General features: G+C 41.4%; 1 protein-coding gene across 9 annotated transcripts in view; it reads right to left on the minus strand.

Annotated features, from left to right (window-relative positions):
* TEP1 (telomerase associated protein 1) overlaps window positions 1-17,783 on the minus strand; it is a 63,371-nt gene that overhangs the window by 28,835 nt on the left and 16,753 nt on the right. For all 9 annotated transcript variants that reach the window (XM_072623016.1, XM_072623015.1, XM_072623014.1 and 6 more), the window contains 11 exons: window positions 12,171-12,452; window positions 10,181-10,390; window positions 9,802-9,936; window positions 8,609-8,770; window positions 7,182-7,340; window positions 6,487-6,564; window positions 5,174-5,298; window positions 4,726-4,883; window positions 2,256-2,365; window positions 1,676-1,766; window positions 1,248-1,422 (listed from right to left, as the gene is read on the minus strand). In XM_072623016.1, the coding sequence (XP_072479117.1) occupies window positions 1,248-1,422; window positions 1,676-1,766; window positions 2,256-2,365; window positions 4,726-4,883; window positions 5,174-5,298; window positions 6,487-6,564; window positions 7,182-7,340; window positions 8,609-8,770; window positions 9,802-9,936; window positions 10,181-10,390; window positions 12,171-12,452 (1,685 nt within the window). The remainder of the gene's footprint in view (window positions 1-1,247; window positions 1,423-1,675; window positions 1,767-2,255; window positions 2,366-4,725; window positions 4,884-5,173; window positions 5,299-6,486; window positions 6,565-7,181; window positions 7,341-8,608; window positions 8,771-9,801; window positions 9,937-10,180; window positions 10,391-12,170; window positions 12,453-17,783) is intronic.

Raw genomic sequence — 17,783 nt, forward strand, 5'->3', positions numbered from 1 at the left:
ATACAGAAGATGTAAGATAAGAGGCAGGACTTGAACTCTGGTCTTCACTCTTGGAGTAGCTTCTCCATCCAGTGCCAGTGGTGTCAAACCCAAATAGAAACTGATGCCTGCAGGCTGCAAATTGACTTAGAAAGCCACAAATTAACATTATCTGTGTTGTGTTATGTTTTTAATCTGCTAAATATTTCCAAATGACATTTTAATCTGATTTTGGCAGCATTGGAGAGCATTACAGGCCACACGTCTGACACATCAGCCCTACAAATGCTGTCTCTTGTAAACAGTTGAGTGCATACAAAATTACATAAGTTGATTCCGAGGGAGAGGAAAAGCCTCATTAGGAGGTGGCTCTTGAGCTAAGATCTTTAGCAAATTTAAGAAGCCAGTGGGAAGAAATAGAATTGGAAATGGTATGCCGTATTTTTGACTGAACCTTAAGTGTGTATTTTATTATGAGTGTTAAGTATATTATATCATTTGAGTTCTTACTAAGGTTAATTATTATAATGAGTTTACTATGAGTGTATAATGAATTATAACACATTATTATATGTAATAATATCTTCTTATTTTTTTATTTGAGTACGTTATACTCACATGAGAACACACAGAGAAATCTGGAGTTATTATTCACTCATGTCTGATTCTTTGTGACCCCATGAGGTGTTTTCTTGGCAAAGATACTGGAGTGGTTTGCCATGTCCTTCTCCAGATCATTTGACAGATGATCAAAGAAAGGTAAACAGGGCTAAGTGCCCAGGGTCACACAACTAGTAACTATCTGAGGCTGGATTTGAACTCAGGAAGATGAGTCTCCCTGACTCTAGGCCCAGCACTTTATCCACCTCACCATGTAGCTGCCCTCTGATGAGAAATTATGCACATTAAATCTCTAAAGGTTAGAAAGGCTTTAAATGACTTTTTTTAAAGGAGTTTACATTTTATCCTGCAGGTAATTGGAAACTACTGTAGTTTACGGAGAAGGAAATAAACAGAAATAGAGACAAAGGTGAAGACAGAAATACAGACAGGCGATTTATTAGGTCTTATGGTCCCCACGTAGTAAATTTAAATGCAAAATTTCCAGTGCCAGAGAAAACGAGAGACCAGGGAGATCTAAGGCAAGCACATCAATGAACATGCCTATATCTTTACACAAAGACAGTGTGCTTTTTAATATCTCCTCCTGTTCTCTCACTCTCTTCCCCTCTCAGGAATGCACACACACGGACACGGGGCACACTCACTTTATCCTGTTCAGCCGATGCTTTTCCCGCTTGAAATGCTCATATAGCACAGGCACCAACATGGCAAACCGAAGGTCTCGATCAGTCAGCTGCTGCTGCGGCTTCGGGATCTGGCCTTTCTTCCCCAGCCTTTCTAATAACTCCCGCATTAAGTCCAAGTTACGGGGAACTGGTCCTGAGGCATAAAGACATACAGTGATCTGAGGAAAAACAACTTCAGTCTTGGCCTTCTGATTTCTCAAACTCCTTCCCCATTTCCCTCACCATAGACTCTGCCCCAAGAATGCCAGAGATCTCTGCTCCCTCACCCCCATCTATCCCTCTGGGACATGGAAGCAAAGGTTAAAACTGTTCCTTGTGCCTTCTCTGCTCTTTCCCAGAAATGGGCAAAGTATGGGGAATTGTGGGCAACGAGAGGTAGTCAGTACCAGAGGCTCGGAGCTGCCTCTCCAGGTCACTGATGGACGTATGTGCAGAAAGAAATCGGAATGGAAGCTGCCGGCTGCGGATCACCGATTCCTAGGGTGAAGGAAACAGAGGTCTGAGGGTTTATGGTAGATGGGGGGACTGGAAAGAGGGGAGGGGAGGGGTGGAAGGAGAAATGGAAAAGTGAAAAGTGAGGAAAGGAGAGAATCATGAGAAGGGAGAAGATGAATGGTAGGGAAAAAAAGAGAAGAGAAGGGAGAAATGAATGACGGGAAGGAGGAAATGTGACTGGATCCTTACTTCTTATAAACATACTTTCTGTGGAAGCTACACGATCATTCTTCCCAAGGAGTCTTAATGGCCCCTAAAGGGTGAGTCTCTTATCTCTCCTAACTGAAACCCCACATAAATAAAACTGCCAAGTCCTCTTCTTCCCTAAGAAAATAAGCCTTATGGACAAGCTCACTTCAATTCCACCTCCATTCTGTCTCCTGCCCCAAGTCAAGGTGCAGCATATGTCCATACCCACCCACCCCTGCTATGACCACATGGCTCAGGAAGGCTCTCTTAGCATCTCAGCACCTTGCGCTCCAACAGCTGCAGGATGCGTTCATGGTGCTGGGGGCTGATTCCAACTCGAAGCAGGCTGCAGAGGTTCCTCAGCATGGCCATGTAGGGCAACTTCCCACTGTCTAAAGAAGGAAAAAGTTATTTCACTTGTTACAGAGAACAGAGAAGGGTAGAATGGATCCTACAATTCAGATCAACAAGTTCCAGTGAATGGGTCTAGGGGGAGATGGGGCCAAATAGAAAAAACATTGATGGAGAAAAGATATTTTTAAAAAAGCTATTTTTTGTTATACTGAAAATGTGTTTACAGCTTGAGTTAGAGCCAAAAAATAGTTTGACCTCAAGTTTGAAGTTTATAATTTAGAAAATTTCTGAGATGTCTTCAGTAAAGATAATCTCACTACTGCCACTAAATTTGGTGTTTCCATCGCTAAACTTGATTTAGATTTGCAAACCTTCTCTTTTGACACAGAAAAGTTCCTCCAAGGCCAAGAGACAAAGAACCCTTTTTCATTAAAAACAAAGTCATCCCAAGGAATCTCTCATGAGAAATATGACCAGACGGTCATGGACGGATAGTGGAAATGAGATATGCAACATAAAAAAGCAGTAATATTTTCCATATAATCTAATTGTCCCCCCTTTAAACAAAAGAACAGTTCTATTAAGTTTTGTGACTTTGCATTACAACTACTCCCATGATGGTAAAGCAAAATACAGTTGTGACAAAAAGCCAGTGAAATTACAAGTTTTTAACTCCATAATATGTCACAAACATGCCCCCTGTAGCTGATACTCTAAGTGAGTATATTCTAAGTTGAGGTTCACAGAAGGCTCCCCAGAGCAGCCTTCTCAATACATTACTAGACATTATTTCTATAATATGTGTACCCGCCACCAGGAGGATGGCAAAATCTACTTGGGATAGCATAGGCCCTACAGTCATGCTTTCCTCCCACATATGCATAGGGGATGTTAAATTTCAAGGTTATCAGATTTTTTACTAGCTCCTGGCCTACTCCAGAAATGTTTCCAAAACCAGACAGAAATATAATTAGGTTATATGGGCTGAAATGAAGTGAATGCGTCATGTATAAACTATACTCAATAAAGATGCACTGAAATCAGACCCTCTTTATATATGAGAACACAGCTTGAGGTAGAAGGGGCCTTAAAAGTCACTTTGATCCAATTCTGTACCTACTACACCTAGCTTTTATCACTAGTGTTTGGCTCAAATTTCTCTCAGAATTCTTTACATACAGCCAAACTTGCATAATGCCAAAGATATTGGAAAATGCCTCTGTACAAGAAATGCAAGCAAAAGAGGCTATTTATAATCCAGGAGGTATATACAACTTCAATCACTTTTTCCTTTTTGACTAAGAAGTGTATCTATCTTGTCCTAAAGGTTCACAGGTAAGAGGGGTTAGGGCCATTTGTCATGACCAACCTAGATGACACTGTCATATTTAGCTAGCCTGCAGATGAACATCCTAGGTTGGTAGTCAGTAACATCTACCAGGTTGGGTTCATGGTGAACTTTGTAAATAAATGATCATTTGTATTTCCCAAGATCAAATACATGAAACCTTCAACAGGGGTCCAAGCAACACAAGCAGATGACTGATCATTTCTTGTGGCACAAGAAGGAGCTTGGTTTCATCTCCGCTAAGACCTCCGGGATATGAAAAGCAATAGGAAAGGAGCCAAGGGAAAGTATAGCCAAAGGCTATTTTTTAAAAACTACTTGTTACACTGAAAATGTGTTGGCTTTACATTAAGAAAGTCAAGGACGGCCTCCTAAAGAGGAAAACAAAACTCCTAAGGTAACAACAAATTCACTGCATATTTAGGAGTAAACTTGCTATTTCTGTGGGCAGGTGGGTAGCTAAACTTAGAAAGACCTAATGGTCAAGGTAACACTTTTGCCAAACCCAATTACCCCATTCCATGTGCTCAATAAACCAAGGAAGTGGTTTACCAGCAGAGATTCATTTCTGCGTATTTTTGGTTCCTAATCGGGGGAGTTTAACCAAAAGCATACACAATCCACAAAGTCAGAAATGAAGCAATTTAGGAAGGTACTGCATATTACAAAAAAGAGAAAGCAGATAGCAGTTTGCCCATTTGTTGTACTTCTTCCTAAAGGAGTCAAATAGAACTTTCCCTTAAATGGAAAGCAAATGTGATGGCCATTAAGAGTTGTCCTATTTTAATGAAGCTTTATTTCTATAAAGAGAATATAGACTGGAGAATGTATCAAATACTCTAAGGCATTATCTAAGAAACAGCCACACTCTTGGAAGTCTCCTAAATGACAAACACTGGCTCCAGACGACCCCAACCAGTCACTAGATAGTAAGTCTTGCCAATTCAGCCCTATTTCAGTAATGGAACATCACAGAGAACTATGAAGAGATATTATTCCAAAAGAAGAGTGAGCCATCAATAGGACTTAAATAGGGAAGGTTGATCATACCAATGAGCCCCTCCCAGACAGAGGCTTTGTTCCCTTTCTGGCTCAGCTCTCGCTCCCAGGTCTCTGGCTGTGGAAGCTTCATCCGTTTCCCAGCTCTACTGGAATCCCAGGGACCAGGTAGACGGCTCCTGGAGAAGGACTGCAGGTCTGAAGGGTACCTGGAATGGGGTGCAAGACAGAGAGGAGAAGAGAGTTTTAATATCTCAGACATCTGGTATTGGGCAGCCAGGAGTAGGCTTGAGGAAGAAAAGGGTCTGTGGGCTAATTATGAAAATACCTGAGCCAAAGCTCTCTAGTTATTATTGTAGGGGGTGAGGTTGTAGGCCATGGAGTTGAAGACATGGACAAAACAGATTTACAAGTAAAGGGTTATGGGGGAGCTGAATATCCTGATGTGACATTGGGTTGTGAGCCCTGGAAATCAGGGTCTGGGCTGTGCCTAACTCACCTGCAGCCCAGCAGGGCCTTGACGTTCTGCACAGGGTCTCGGATATGCAATCGCTGTATCAACTTCTTCAGCGTAAAATCTGATGGCTTCTTCTTCACTGGTTCAGTACAACAGGCCCTCATAAACTGTAGGGATACATGCGAGGCCCCAAAGGAAACTTTTCATCCAAGGCCATGGCTGTCTCTCAGAAAGAATAGAGAATGGAGATTCCCCAACACATCCTGTTCCCTGTACCTTGGATCCCTAATTGTTCTCCCCACCTTGCCCCCATCCTTCTAACGAAAACAGAAGGAAATGAGCATCACTTAAAGTCTAAACACTTGGCAATCATCGTACCTCTTCTATGAATGTTAGACTTGGGAAGGGTCTTATCTGTTAAACAGGAGGGAGAAAGGGAACTGAGAATATTCTGGGGAAGAGTGAAGGAAACTAAAATTTTCACTCAGACCTACTGGACAACTAAGGCACTAGAGCAAGGTGGCCATAAGGAAGACAAAAAATGGACAGAAATTGGATGTTGTAATTTTCTCTGAAGGAAAACAAGTCAACTTTGGGATAAGATGTTAGGCTAAATAGAGAAAAAGTCACCACGTGAGAAAAGGTTTGAGAGAACAGATTATAGAACACAAGTCCAAAGACGTCATGGAGAGTCACCCTGAAAGTTTAGCAGTATTATTGGATTTTTTTTTAAACTTAAGTTCTGCCAGCATTTCCTGTGATGTTGATATGCTTGGTCTAATGATCAAGCTGTATAGAACATTATTATATGCAAACATTCGGCAGTCATTCACTGGTTGCTCTACTTATTTAAATTTTCAGTAGAGGCGATATGGCAAGGTTCATGTATATAGCGTATCAGCTTAGAGAGAAAAACCTGGGTTCCAATACAAATCCTTAATGACTGTGTGACAACAGGCAAGGTCACTCAATCTCCAAATGCTTCAAGCAACTCCACGGTGTTTCTCTACTAAGACATCTCCAATGCGAGGTGTGCTACTGCAGAGCCCACTGACACTACCGGCACGGATGGCTACCTTAATTTTCTTGTGGAATGGCATCCCACCTTGAGAGCAAGAGTCTGGTGAGACATGTTTACCTACTGACATCTGGCGGCAACAGAATATATGACAAGAGAGAGTGAAAGGAAGGAAAAAGAATGGACGCTTCTTGATTCACTTAGAAGCTCAATCCAGCTGACTGCCATGAGTCAAGATACTGTAACCTGTCTCCTCTACTCTACAATAAGCCGTTCTGGATGGGTTTCATCCATCCTCCCCCAACCCCCAGAGAGTCTCCTGTGAACAGGAACTCACCGCTTTTTGATGACGGTAAAAGGTCTTGTATATTATAGTCGAGTTGTACCACTTTCTTCGGCACACCTTCTCAGACTTCTGTGGTCAAGAAAGCAGTAATTAGGGTACTGCTCATCATTCCTGGGGCCCTTCTCTGGCAGTGAAGTCTCAGTTCTATGCTTGGGTCACCAGAGGGTAAAATGGAGAGCTCCTTCCCAAACTTCCAGCCCAGGCCAGTTGTCTCTTCAACTCCCACTGGTGCTGTACTCTTTTGGATTTTTCTATCATGCCCACTTAGGGTGCCTTCCCTTCCCACCCAACTCACTTTCCAGATTCCTTCTGTGTGTTATCTTTCCCCATTAGATTGTAAGCACTCTGAGAGCAGGGACTGTCTTTCTTTTTCATGTTTTTATCCCCAGCACTTAACACAGTGTCTGGTATGTAGTAGGCGTTCAATAAATGTTTACTGACTAACTGACCTAGTTCCTCAGTTTTAGGAAGAGGGTGCTATCTTCTCCCATCACCCCAGTCCCCTCTGACTTGTTTGGCCCTTTTAGTTCCCAGGGTGATTAGCAGCTCTTAAGGAAGAAATTGTTCATCTATATCTTTCCAGAGGTAGGATGGTTCCTGATTCATTCTTCCTAGGAGACCACAAAGGGGAGGGGGGTGGGGCGCACAGATTACATCTATGATTAGGGGCAGGAAAAGTCACTGACTGGACGTCGGGGGCGCCGTTGTCTTTTCTTAGCCCGGTGTTCCCGAAGGTTGTATTTTGCCAACTGGTACTCATCAAACTGGGCAAATTTGTCAGTCATGGCAGCACGGAGACAGGCAGGCATAGGTACCAGCTTTTTATTGGGCTCTCCAGCCAGGTTCTGTTAGTAAGAGAAGAGTGAGATTGGTCTCAAATTCCATCACACAGATTGAGAACAGGAAGAGTGGGTCACAATATGGAGTTAGAGCATTGAAGGGACAATGAATTTTAGAAGTCAGAGAGGACACCAAGCAGAGCAGGAAAAAAGGAAGGAGGAGGGCAAGGGTCCACTGAGATGTAAAGGAGACAGGCTTTAGGTAAATCTATGGACTTCCTCTATGTTGTAGCTTCAATGAAGGTAGGACAGAATTTGTTTTTTAGAGAAATCGGTACTATACATTGGAAAGAGCACCAGCTAAGACGCAAGGAGATCTGGGTTCTAGTACTAGCTGTGCCACTTCTTCCTTGTGACCTTGGGCAGGTTATATGTGTCAGTCACCCAGGATAATTTATCAGAGGAAAATAGAATGCAAAACACATAAAAATACAGCAGGCCAGAGAAAAAGTCTATGGGACTCTGAAGGAAGAGATTGGAGAAATAGAGGGGAAAAGAAGTAAAAGTTGAGCTTATATTTAGAAGAAATTAAAATATGATTGCTGGTGAATTTATTTTCTTTTATTTTGAGCCAAAGAACCCTGGCCAAAAAGTCAGAAGGCCTTCGATCCAGCTTTCACACAAAGGTGACCTTGGGGAAATGGTTCTACCTCTCTGGGCCACAGGGTCTTCATCCGTGAGACTGTCTCTTCAAGTTCTGAAATGCTACAATCTTAGGGAAATACAAGGGCTTTCCAACAGAAGAGAAATAATGAGAGACACTAGAAGGGGTGACAGAAGGAAGTCGGAGCAATTCTGTCCAAGGAAGTTTTACATTGACACATCCAGGTGGCACAGGGAGCAGAGCCCCAGGCCTGCCATCAGGAAGAACTAAATTCAAATCTGGCGTCAGATATTTTAATACCTGTGTGACCCTGGTCGAATCACTTAACCTCTCTCTGCCTCAGTTTTCTCAACTGTAAAATGCAGCTAGTAATAGCCTCACCTCAGGGATAGCTGCAAGGATCAGATGAGATAATATTTGTAAAGAGCTCAGCCCAGTGCCACCTGACAAACAGTAATTGCTTAATAAGTGTTTATTGATTATTCCCTTCCTACCTCCCAATCCGTGCCGAAGAGGGGCTATCTTGCCTAAAGAAGGGAGAACAGTAGAGACCAAGGGCAAAAAGATTCTCTCTGGATATAGATAATAGTTAAGACAAAATGCAGAGCTCAATGAAAGGGAGGACAAAAGATGAGAGTGAGGAAAAAGGAAAGATCCCTCCTGGACATACCTGGAAAAACCGGGCCACCTGCATCCAGTCAGAGGGGAGCTGGACGATGGCACAAAAATATCTGCGCACATAGGGACGACAAGGAGGTAGGTAGGCAGCCATGGCCAGGACCATGATGGCTACATCTCGAATGTTGAGCTGCTGTCGTGCATACAGGGATGCCTAGGACACAGTATAGTTACAATTATTTTTCTTTTTTTTCTCTTAAAATGTTCTTTGTTATATAGGATGGCTTTCTGGGAGGGAGAATATAGGGAAAGGTTATGGTGATGAAAAAAATTCCAAAATATAATAAAAATGTATTAAAAATTGAGTTTAGTACCTAGTTAGCATGAATAGTTAAATTAGGAAGCCACTAAATGGTATGAACCCTTGGTGGTCTCTCCTCCATCTCAGCCTCCTCATGTTCCCTCTTCTGGCAGCATGTCACCTAACAGCATCTCTCCAGTGTCTTGGGGACATGGACCAGAGTCCCAGGGCATCTATCACCTCTTCATGGAGCACTGTCCCAGGACCTCTTTTCCCATAGGACCTTGTGTCCTGAGGTCTCAGGTCTATCCCTGTGGTCAGTCTCTGCAACTGGTTTACTTTAAACAGGTGATTTGAGGTTCCTTTGTATGTTCCTTGCCCAAGACATCAAAATCCCCAGTTATATCTCTGGCTGTAACCATCATTCATCTTACTAGTCTCCCAGATCCAGGTTGTCCTTTTCTGCCTCTACTGGTGCTCCACCCTCTCCATCTCCTCTAATCAGGATCAAATCATCCTTCAAGGCTCAGCCAGAGTCCCATCTCCTTCAAGAAGCTGTTCCTGATCACCCCAGAAGTATTCTCTCTTATTGCCAAACTGCCATAGCATTCACTGTCTATACCACCCACATGACACTTAACCAACAAAAACTCTTCTGGTTTGTAGTTATTTGTAAATGTGTCTTATCTTCCTAACTAGACTGTAAACCCTGTGAAGTCGGAACTGGGAGGTCCTCTTCTTATCACTTTAGCACCTACGACAGTTCCTTAAATATAGGCCCTCCACACTTGTTGAATGAATGAATACACTCCTGTATCTTAGACTCCTAGCTTCATCCAAATTTCATCTACTCCCTACAGATAGTTCTCCGCATCCATACAGGTTCCTCAAGGTAAAACTCATCATAAGCCTAGCAAACTCCAAGTTACCCTCCCACCAAATACCTTTAGAACAAACTCAGGCTCTAAAAGGGAAAGGTCTGTGCAGAGCTGAAGCAGGAACTTCCTGGTGGGATCTTCAGCCTCCAGCAAATTTGCCTTGGAGGACAGGGCACAGCACAGTTTGGTGATTAGCAGCATCTTGGGGGAAGAAGGAAGAGACGACAGAGATAAGCATAGGTAGAGCTGGGCAAGGAGCTTGAAAAAACAAAGACCACTATGCTCAGATTTAGTGACACTCCAACCCAATCAAGTCTGCAAAAACCTACTTGTGTTCCTTACCAGCCCATACTGCTCCTCCAACCCAGCCCAGGGAGCATCCATGGACCTTAGCTCTAGCTCCAGCCCCAGCCTCCCCACTTTCCCTAACCCTGAAGCCCTTTACCTTCTTGTTCTGCACAGCCTGGTCCATGTTCTCGTGCTGGCCATCAGAGTCCCTGGGAGCGAGCTGCTGAGTCAGCTCTTCTGACTCCCTTTCTTCCTCTAAGATTAGACTATAAAGAGGTATTGCTTCCTCCATTTGTTTTCCCTCCTCCTCCTCCTCCTCTTCCTCCGGCTGCTGTCCCTCTTCTTGTCTGGAGAGGGGCCAGGTATCCTGGGGGATGGAAGAGGCATAAGTTTCATTCACAGACAGATCCTTGAACTGACTCATGCAGATAGGACAGGGAAAAAGGAGGCATGGGGAGACTTCAGAACCACCTTCCAGTAAACAAACTTTCATCCTTCAGAAGTAGGATATGACTCTACATATCAATCACCCTGATTTTTAGAATCCTCTTAATGTCTCACTTGTGTGTCCCTTCCAATACTAGCACTTTATCCAGAGCTGAGGGCACAGCATGGGAGCTCACCCACTGCTTCTGGAAGTTCCCCTTGATGCTGTCTGGCAAACACCATGATAACAGCCTGGGTGTACTGATTGAGATGTCAAGTTCAGACTTTAGTTGTGCCAAGTCCATAAAAATGATAGGAATATGTAACACTACCCACACTCCTGTCTACATACCACGCATACTTAAGGGCTAGTATGTTTAACAGGGCACACTTGAAGAACTACATTCTCCAGGAGTCTCTGGGCTTCAAGGACAGGCTTGGGTAAAGTCTTAACAAATTCCATTTTTTTTTTTGAAACAATGTGAAAGTGGAATGGGATGACATATCAGGAAGGCAACAAAGAAAAAAAAGAAATGCCATGTGGAGGGACCACTGCCGTCCTGTTATTTGTAATGCTGGGAGTTTAAACATAGGCATGTTCCTAAGATTCCATGTAACAGTGAGATATGACTGAAAAGAGCGTAGCCAGAGGAGCCTGATTCCAATGCAATCTTTTTTCTTAAAAAAAAATATTTACTTTAAACATTTTTTTTAATTGAGTTCCAAACTGTCTCCCTCCTTGCTGCCTCTCCCCAACCACTGACCTATATAGTCCTGAAGCAATGACATGTAACTGGAACTTAGACTAAAGAGAAACTTTCCTAATATAATCAATATGGGAAAGTATTCATAGGGAGGGACATTTTAATTCATAGAAAATAATTCCTATTTAAAAGAAACTCTCTGGTTACATGGAACATCCTTATTTTGGGGCTGTGCATCTCAGAGCAGTTTGTTTTCCCACAGTACTTGAGGATAAAAGATCTAATTCTTACAGTGTATGTGCGTATATACAGAGTACAGAGCTTTCCCTATTCCTTTGCTAACTAATTTTATGCTTTAACGTCATGACATCATAGTAGCTGCTGCAGACCATAAAGGTTCAGAGAATGATACATTTAGAGAAAAGAGGAGACATTTAGAAGCCATTGTGTCCAGCTTATTTTTATAGATGGGAAAACTGATGCATAGAGCATGAGAGACTTAGTTATACATCAATTAACCAACCAAAAAACATTTGTTAAATGCTTATCATGTGCCAGGCATGGTGCTAGGTGATACAGCTAATACATTTGTGAGGGAGGAGTTAAACCCAGGTCTTCCTAACTCCAAGTCCAATGCCCTATCCACTACTCTACACTATCTCTGTGTCTCTCAGGAATCAGACCAAAGAGACTTTCAGTTCAGGAAGAGTCTCCTGAAGACTGAATCTTCCAGCTTCCAGCCTCAGATCTCTGCTCGTGGCATCTGTCTCTCCTGTTCTGTAGGGTCTCAGGAAGACTTCAGGTCTTTAGAGCTCTGGGGATTATCACCGCAAAATTTCCACATGGCTTTCCTTTGCTTTACTTAAGGGACTCAACAGACATGCACATGTGCACGTGCATACACACACCCACATGTACACAAAGCCTCAGTTATGGCATGCTGAGGCACAGAAATATGAGGGAAAGGGATGTCTAATAAGGATCCTTAGGGTCAAGACTAGTGTCTGGGGCTGTTACCAGAGACTTAGTTGCTTCCAGAGTGCCCTTGGGGTGTGTGGCACAGTAATTCAGGGTCTCTCCAAGGAAGTGTTGGGTCCTACAAGCTGCAGGCTCTGAGAGGAGGTGGTTAGTGGTATCCATGCACTTCAGAGAAGCCTTGGTTAGGTGGGATGGTTGGAGGTGCTGCAGTAGGTGTCTGGGTGGCTGGGCCAGGATGCGATTCTCCAGAGAGAGAACAGTTGGCTGTCCAAACAGTTCCAAAACTTGCCTCTTCATGGACTGGGATTGGCATGTAGATCCCTGAAAGAAGTGAAGGCTTCAGTGAACAGATTCTTCTGAATGGCATGGGCAGGGGAGAACCATTCAATTTTTCACCCCACCTGTCCTGTCAATTCAGGACACAAGCAGGCAGAACCAAATCAAGATACTTTTCTTGACTGGGGTCAACCTTCCCGAGATACTACTAGTTGGGAGGGACAGTAAACAGGAATGAAAGGGCTCTGGGGGCATTAAGGAGAAGAAAGATGGAGCTGGAAGAGAAAGGGATGTGCACCAAGGGGCAGTTTTCATGGTAACACTCTGATTTAAATTAAGAAAACATTAAATCTACCAACAAACGCTAGCAAGAATAGATAGAGAAACTGTATCTGAAACGACTACAGAGAGTATAAAATACTTGGGCGTCTACCTGACAAAACACACAGGAACTAGACGAATATAAGTATAAAACATTTTTCATGAAATTACAGATCTAACAACTAGATAAGCATGAATTTCTTGTAGGTAAGCTGAGCCAACAGAATAAAAATAATGCTATCTAAATCGATGTATTTATTCAGGGCCATACTAATCGGACTACAAAAGAATTACTTCATAGAGCTAGAAAAATAACAAAATACATCTGGAGGAACAGACGGTCAAGAATATTAAGGGAAGTCATATGGTAGCGATTGTAGGACACTGAAAATAAATAAAATTTAAAAAAAGATAGACACCTTTGTCACGGAGTTTGCCAATCAAAAACAAGATAAAACAGATACACAAATAACTACTAGTTTGTACTGAATATTGACCACATTCCACCTCCCCTATCCCATCTATCTTATATAAAAACTGTGTATAATAAAAAAAAGAATATTAAGGGAATCAATTAAAAAAAATGATGACAGGTGGCCCACTAGGATCTCAAACTATACTACCAAGTGTCAAGTAACAAAACATATTTGGTACTAGGTAAGGAACAGAGTGAGCTCAATGGAACCGATTCGATATATATAATAATGCAAAGGTAAAAGATCACAGTGATCTAGTGCATGATAAACCCAAAGATCCAATTATCAGGGCAATAATTCGTTATCTGATAAAAAGTGGTGAGAAAACTAGAAAGCACTCTGGCTGAAACTAAGCATGGACCTCACACTGTATATCAAAATGGGTTTGTGATTTAGACATACAGGGTGATATCATAAGCAAGTTAGAAAAATGACCTGTCAGATCTATGGGTGAAGGAAGAGTTTATGACCCAATGAGATAGAGAGGATCACAGAGATAAAAATGATGATTTTGATTACATGAAATCAAAAGGTTTGCACACATACAAAAAAAATCAACGTAGTCAAAATTAGAAGGAAAGTAGGAAACTTGGGGAAAATTTATAGTAAGTTTCTCTAATAAAAGTCTCATTTCTCAAATACATAGGAAATAAGCCAAATTTATAAAAATAAGAGCTATTTCCCAATTGATAAATGGTCAAAGGAAAGGAATAGACAGTTTTCAGAAGAAGAAATCAAAGCTATCAATAATCATATGAAAAATACTAAAATCGTTAATAATTAGAGAAATGCAAATTAAAACAACTCTAAAGTACCACATCACACCCATCAGATTGGTTAACATGGCAGAAAAGGAAAATGACAAATGCTGGAAGGGATGTGGAAAAATAGGGATACTAACGCACTGTTGGTGGAGTTGTATGTTGGTCCAAACTCTTTGGAGAACAATTTAGAACCAGGTCCAAAGGGCCATAAAACTTGCCTACCCTTTGACCCAGAGATATCATGACTAGGTCTGTTTCCCAAAGAGATCAAAGAAAAAGGAAAAGTTCTCATATGTACAATATATGCCCCTTTTGTGGTGGCAAAGAATTGGAAAGTGAGGGGATGCTCATCGGTTGGGGAATGCTATTGTGCTGTAAGAAATGATGAGTACGATGATTTCAGAAAAAACCTAGAAGGACTTACATGAACTGGTGCAAAATGAGGTGAGTAGGACATCCTATACAGTAATGGTAACGTCACAACAATAACCAACTGTGAAAAACTTGATCAATACAACGATCCATAACAATCCCAAAGGACTCATGATGAAAAATGCCATCCACCTTCAGAGAGACTCTGAGTGCAGACTGTAGCAGGTTTTTTCCATTTTATTTTTCTTGGTTTTCCCTCCTACAACATGGCTAATTTGGAAATATATTTGGCATAACTTTGTATATATACCTACGTATATCTGTTCATGTATATGTATATCTATATATGGCATCATATTTCTTGCCTTCTTAATGGATAAGGGATGGGGAGGAGAGAGGGAGAGAATTTGGAACTGAAAATAAAAAGACAACATTAAATCCATATTATGCACAAGGCACAACGTAAACTCTAGAAATATGAAAAACCAATGGTTTCTCTCATAAGGAGTTAATTTAAGAGAGGGGATGGGATACAAACATTTACCCAAGTCCCTTTTTCCTTTTATCTCTACATTAAAAATAGTATCACAATGGGTTAAATGAAAGGCACTAAGGCATGGTCAGCATTCTGGACCTACAATCAGAAAGATCTGAGTTCAAATCTCTTTTCAAACAGTTCTGTGGGATAAGAAAGTCAAATGCTAATTTTCCATTTCATTACATTCTGAAATTGATTCTATTTTGATCTGGAAGAAACATGAGTGATCATGGAGTCCTAGCCCCTCATGAGGAAATTGAGGTTCAGAAAGGTTAAAATTATTTGTCTAAGATCTTGCACAGCCCTCCCTCACTCAAAGCAAAGTCAAGTGCAAGTCACATCATCATTCTCTGATGGCACGGTCTTCTTCGGCAACAAAGGACAAACACACAATTCTCTGACTGCCTAAGCCATGTTTCTTTGTCTCTAAGTTCAGAACTTCATGAGTTCAGAAGTTAAGTTTTCCTCTGTGAGTTAAGTTTAAAAGGTTAAGTTTACCTATAAATCACTTTAATTGGAAACGTATCTCTGTGCCACTAGTTGACCTTGTACAATTAGAAGAAATCTGTTATCCCTGAAGGATGCAGGTGGATGCCAGGGAGTCCAGTCTATTATCTCTGCAACACTGACTGTCCTTCAAGAAAGTCTGGTGTGTTATTGCTGCGACACTAACTAGCCATAAAGGCAGACAGCACCAATGAGCTTTCCAGAGCAACAAAATGAGAGGGAAAGGGCTGTGGCTAGACCTGCATTCCAAACTTCCAGACAATTATACTGTTTTCCATCATCTAAGACTCTTCAGACTTTGCAACCCATCATAATGCTTTTCCATCTGTGATACATTCTATTATCTGCAGTGCAGCTCCCCAAACTACAAAGAGGCTGCTTGCCTCACCTTCTGGTCTTTTGGCCTCCTGAAGAGCTAGAAGAATTCTTTTATTGGTGATTGCTAGACTCACCCATAAAATGAACATGCTCGGAACTCTGTGCCTCAGTTTGCCTTCATTTCGATCACGACAGTGTATCTTAAGTTAGTGCTCCAGAAATTTCAGAAGGCTCTTCCAAGCAATGCAACGACCTAAGACAACTCCTAAAGATTCATGAAGTAAAATGCTCTCCACTTCCAGAAGGCCAACTATGAAGTCTGAAGGCAGATCGAAACACACTATTTTCTCTCTTTTTTTTCCTTTCTCATGGTTTTTCTCTTTTGTTCTGATTCTTCTTTCATGACATGACTAATGGGGAAATATGTTTAATATGTACATGTAAAGCCTATATCAGATTACATGCCATCTTGGAGTGTTAAAACTCAAAATCTTATAAAAGTGAATATTGAAAACTAAAAATTAATTAATTTTAGTTAAATTTTTTAGAAAAAGAAATTTCACAAGGAACTCTCTCTCAGATAGGAAAGCTTCAAGGAGAACGTAGTACCTTAGCTACTACATCAATCCATATAGGAAAACCACATGAACATTACAATCTTGTTAGCTTGGAACCCAACCTTGATAAAGAGTCAAGCTTGCAACTCAGGCCCATAGCCTCTTAGCTCCATTCTAATGGCTAGTTAAGGCAAGCTTGAGGAGCAGATTGGGATGTCAGGTCCAAATTTAAGCTGTGGGATGCCCATTAAGCTACACAGTCATAAGGATATACATATCTGTATATGCCTAGTCTCTTGTATATGTACTATACGTAGGAGTATATCCATGTAGGAACATGTTTAAGTAACAGGGTGGCTAGGTGGTGAGTAGATAGAATCCTTAGCCTACAGTCATGGAGACCTGAATTAAAACTTGGCTTCAGACATTTATTAGCTGTGTGACCCTGGGCAAGGCATTACTCTGTTTGCCTCAGTTTCCTCATTTGTAAAATGGGCATCATAACAGCACTGAGCTCCCAGGGTTGTTGTGAGGATCAAATGAGATAACGGTAAAGCACTTAGCACACTGCCTGGCACAGAGTGAACATAACATAAATGCTAGTTATTAATAGTATTAATTACATCTAAAGGAAGGATTACATTTATCAGTAGTCTCTGGGTCTCAAGGGGAAGTCTGATTGAAGTCTGGAGAACTTCCATTCATGTGAGTGCCTATAGCATGGGGTTATTGCCTCAGGAGGGCAACAGAGAAAAGAGGGATTTAAATAGCAGTCCTATTTTACAGTAATTTTTAATACTTGATCTGAGGATGTTTCTAAGACCCCAATTAATATTAACTCAAATTTCTACTGTATTGATGTCTATTGTATTGATTCAATAATGTAACTGATTTTATGCTGTATTGATTTTTATAACTAAGTCTGCATCTACCTAAAGTTACCTTTCTGTGTCTTTGAGCTGAGCTCTCAGGAATTGAGAGTTAGTTTAAAGTTAGAATTAAAAGAAAAATTGTTCTCTCTCATACTGGTAGCCTCTGGGATACTTCCAAGACATCTGTTTGCTATTTTTAAGCCCCACAAGTTCACTTGGTACCATCCTCAAAAGATATGTCATCTGATTTTTCCTATTCTTGTGCAATTAGGGGAGTTTTAAAATCTCTTCCAAGGAGAAAAGAATGGTAGTTTTGATCCCCTAGCAAAGATTACAAGCTGCAGATGGATCCCACAAAAATAATTAACATTCTTCAGTTGTCAGAGAGAAGACTCACCTGAATGCCAGCCCTCTTTTCTTAGTGAAGTCAATCACAATATTCCAAGCCTTTCCAAGACCCTTTCCTCGTTGTGTATCAATAAAAAGGGTTCTCTCCTTACCAGGGTTACTGGATTTACTCAGGTTGCCAAATCTGACCTTTCTTAAAAGTTGTATCTGTCACTGATTCTGCTTGGAGTGTGAATCTCCATCTACCTTCATCACATCTTTTAAGACATGGGGCAAAGAGTAATGTTCTACAGAGAGTCGAGT

The sequence above is a fragment of the Notamacropus eugenii genome, chromosome 7 (genome assembly GCF_028372415.1).
Source record: "Notamacropus eugenii isolate mMacEug1 chromosome 7, mMacEug1.pri_v2, whole genome shotgun sequence".
NCBI classification, from domain to species: domain Eukaryota; kingdom Metazoa; phylum Chordata; class Mammalia; order Diprotodontia; family Macropodidae; genus Notamacropus; species Notamacropus eugenii.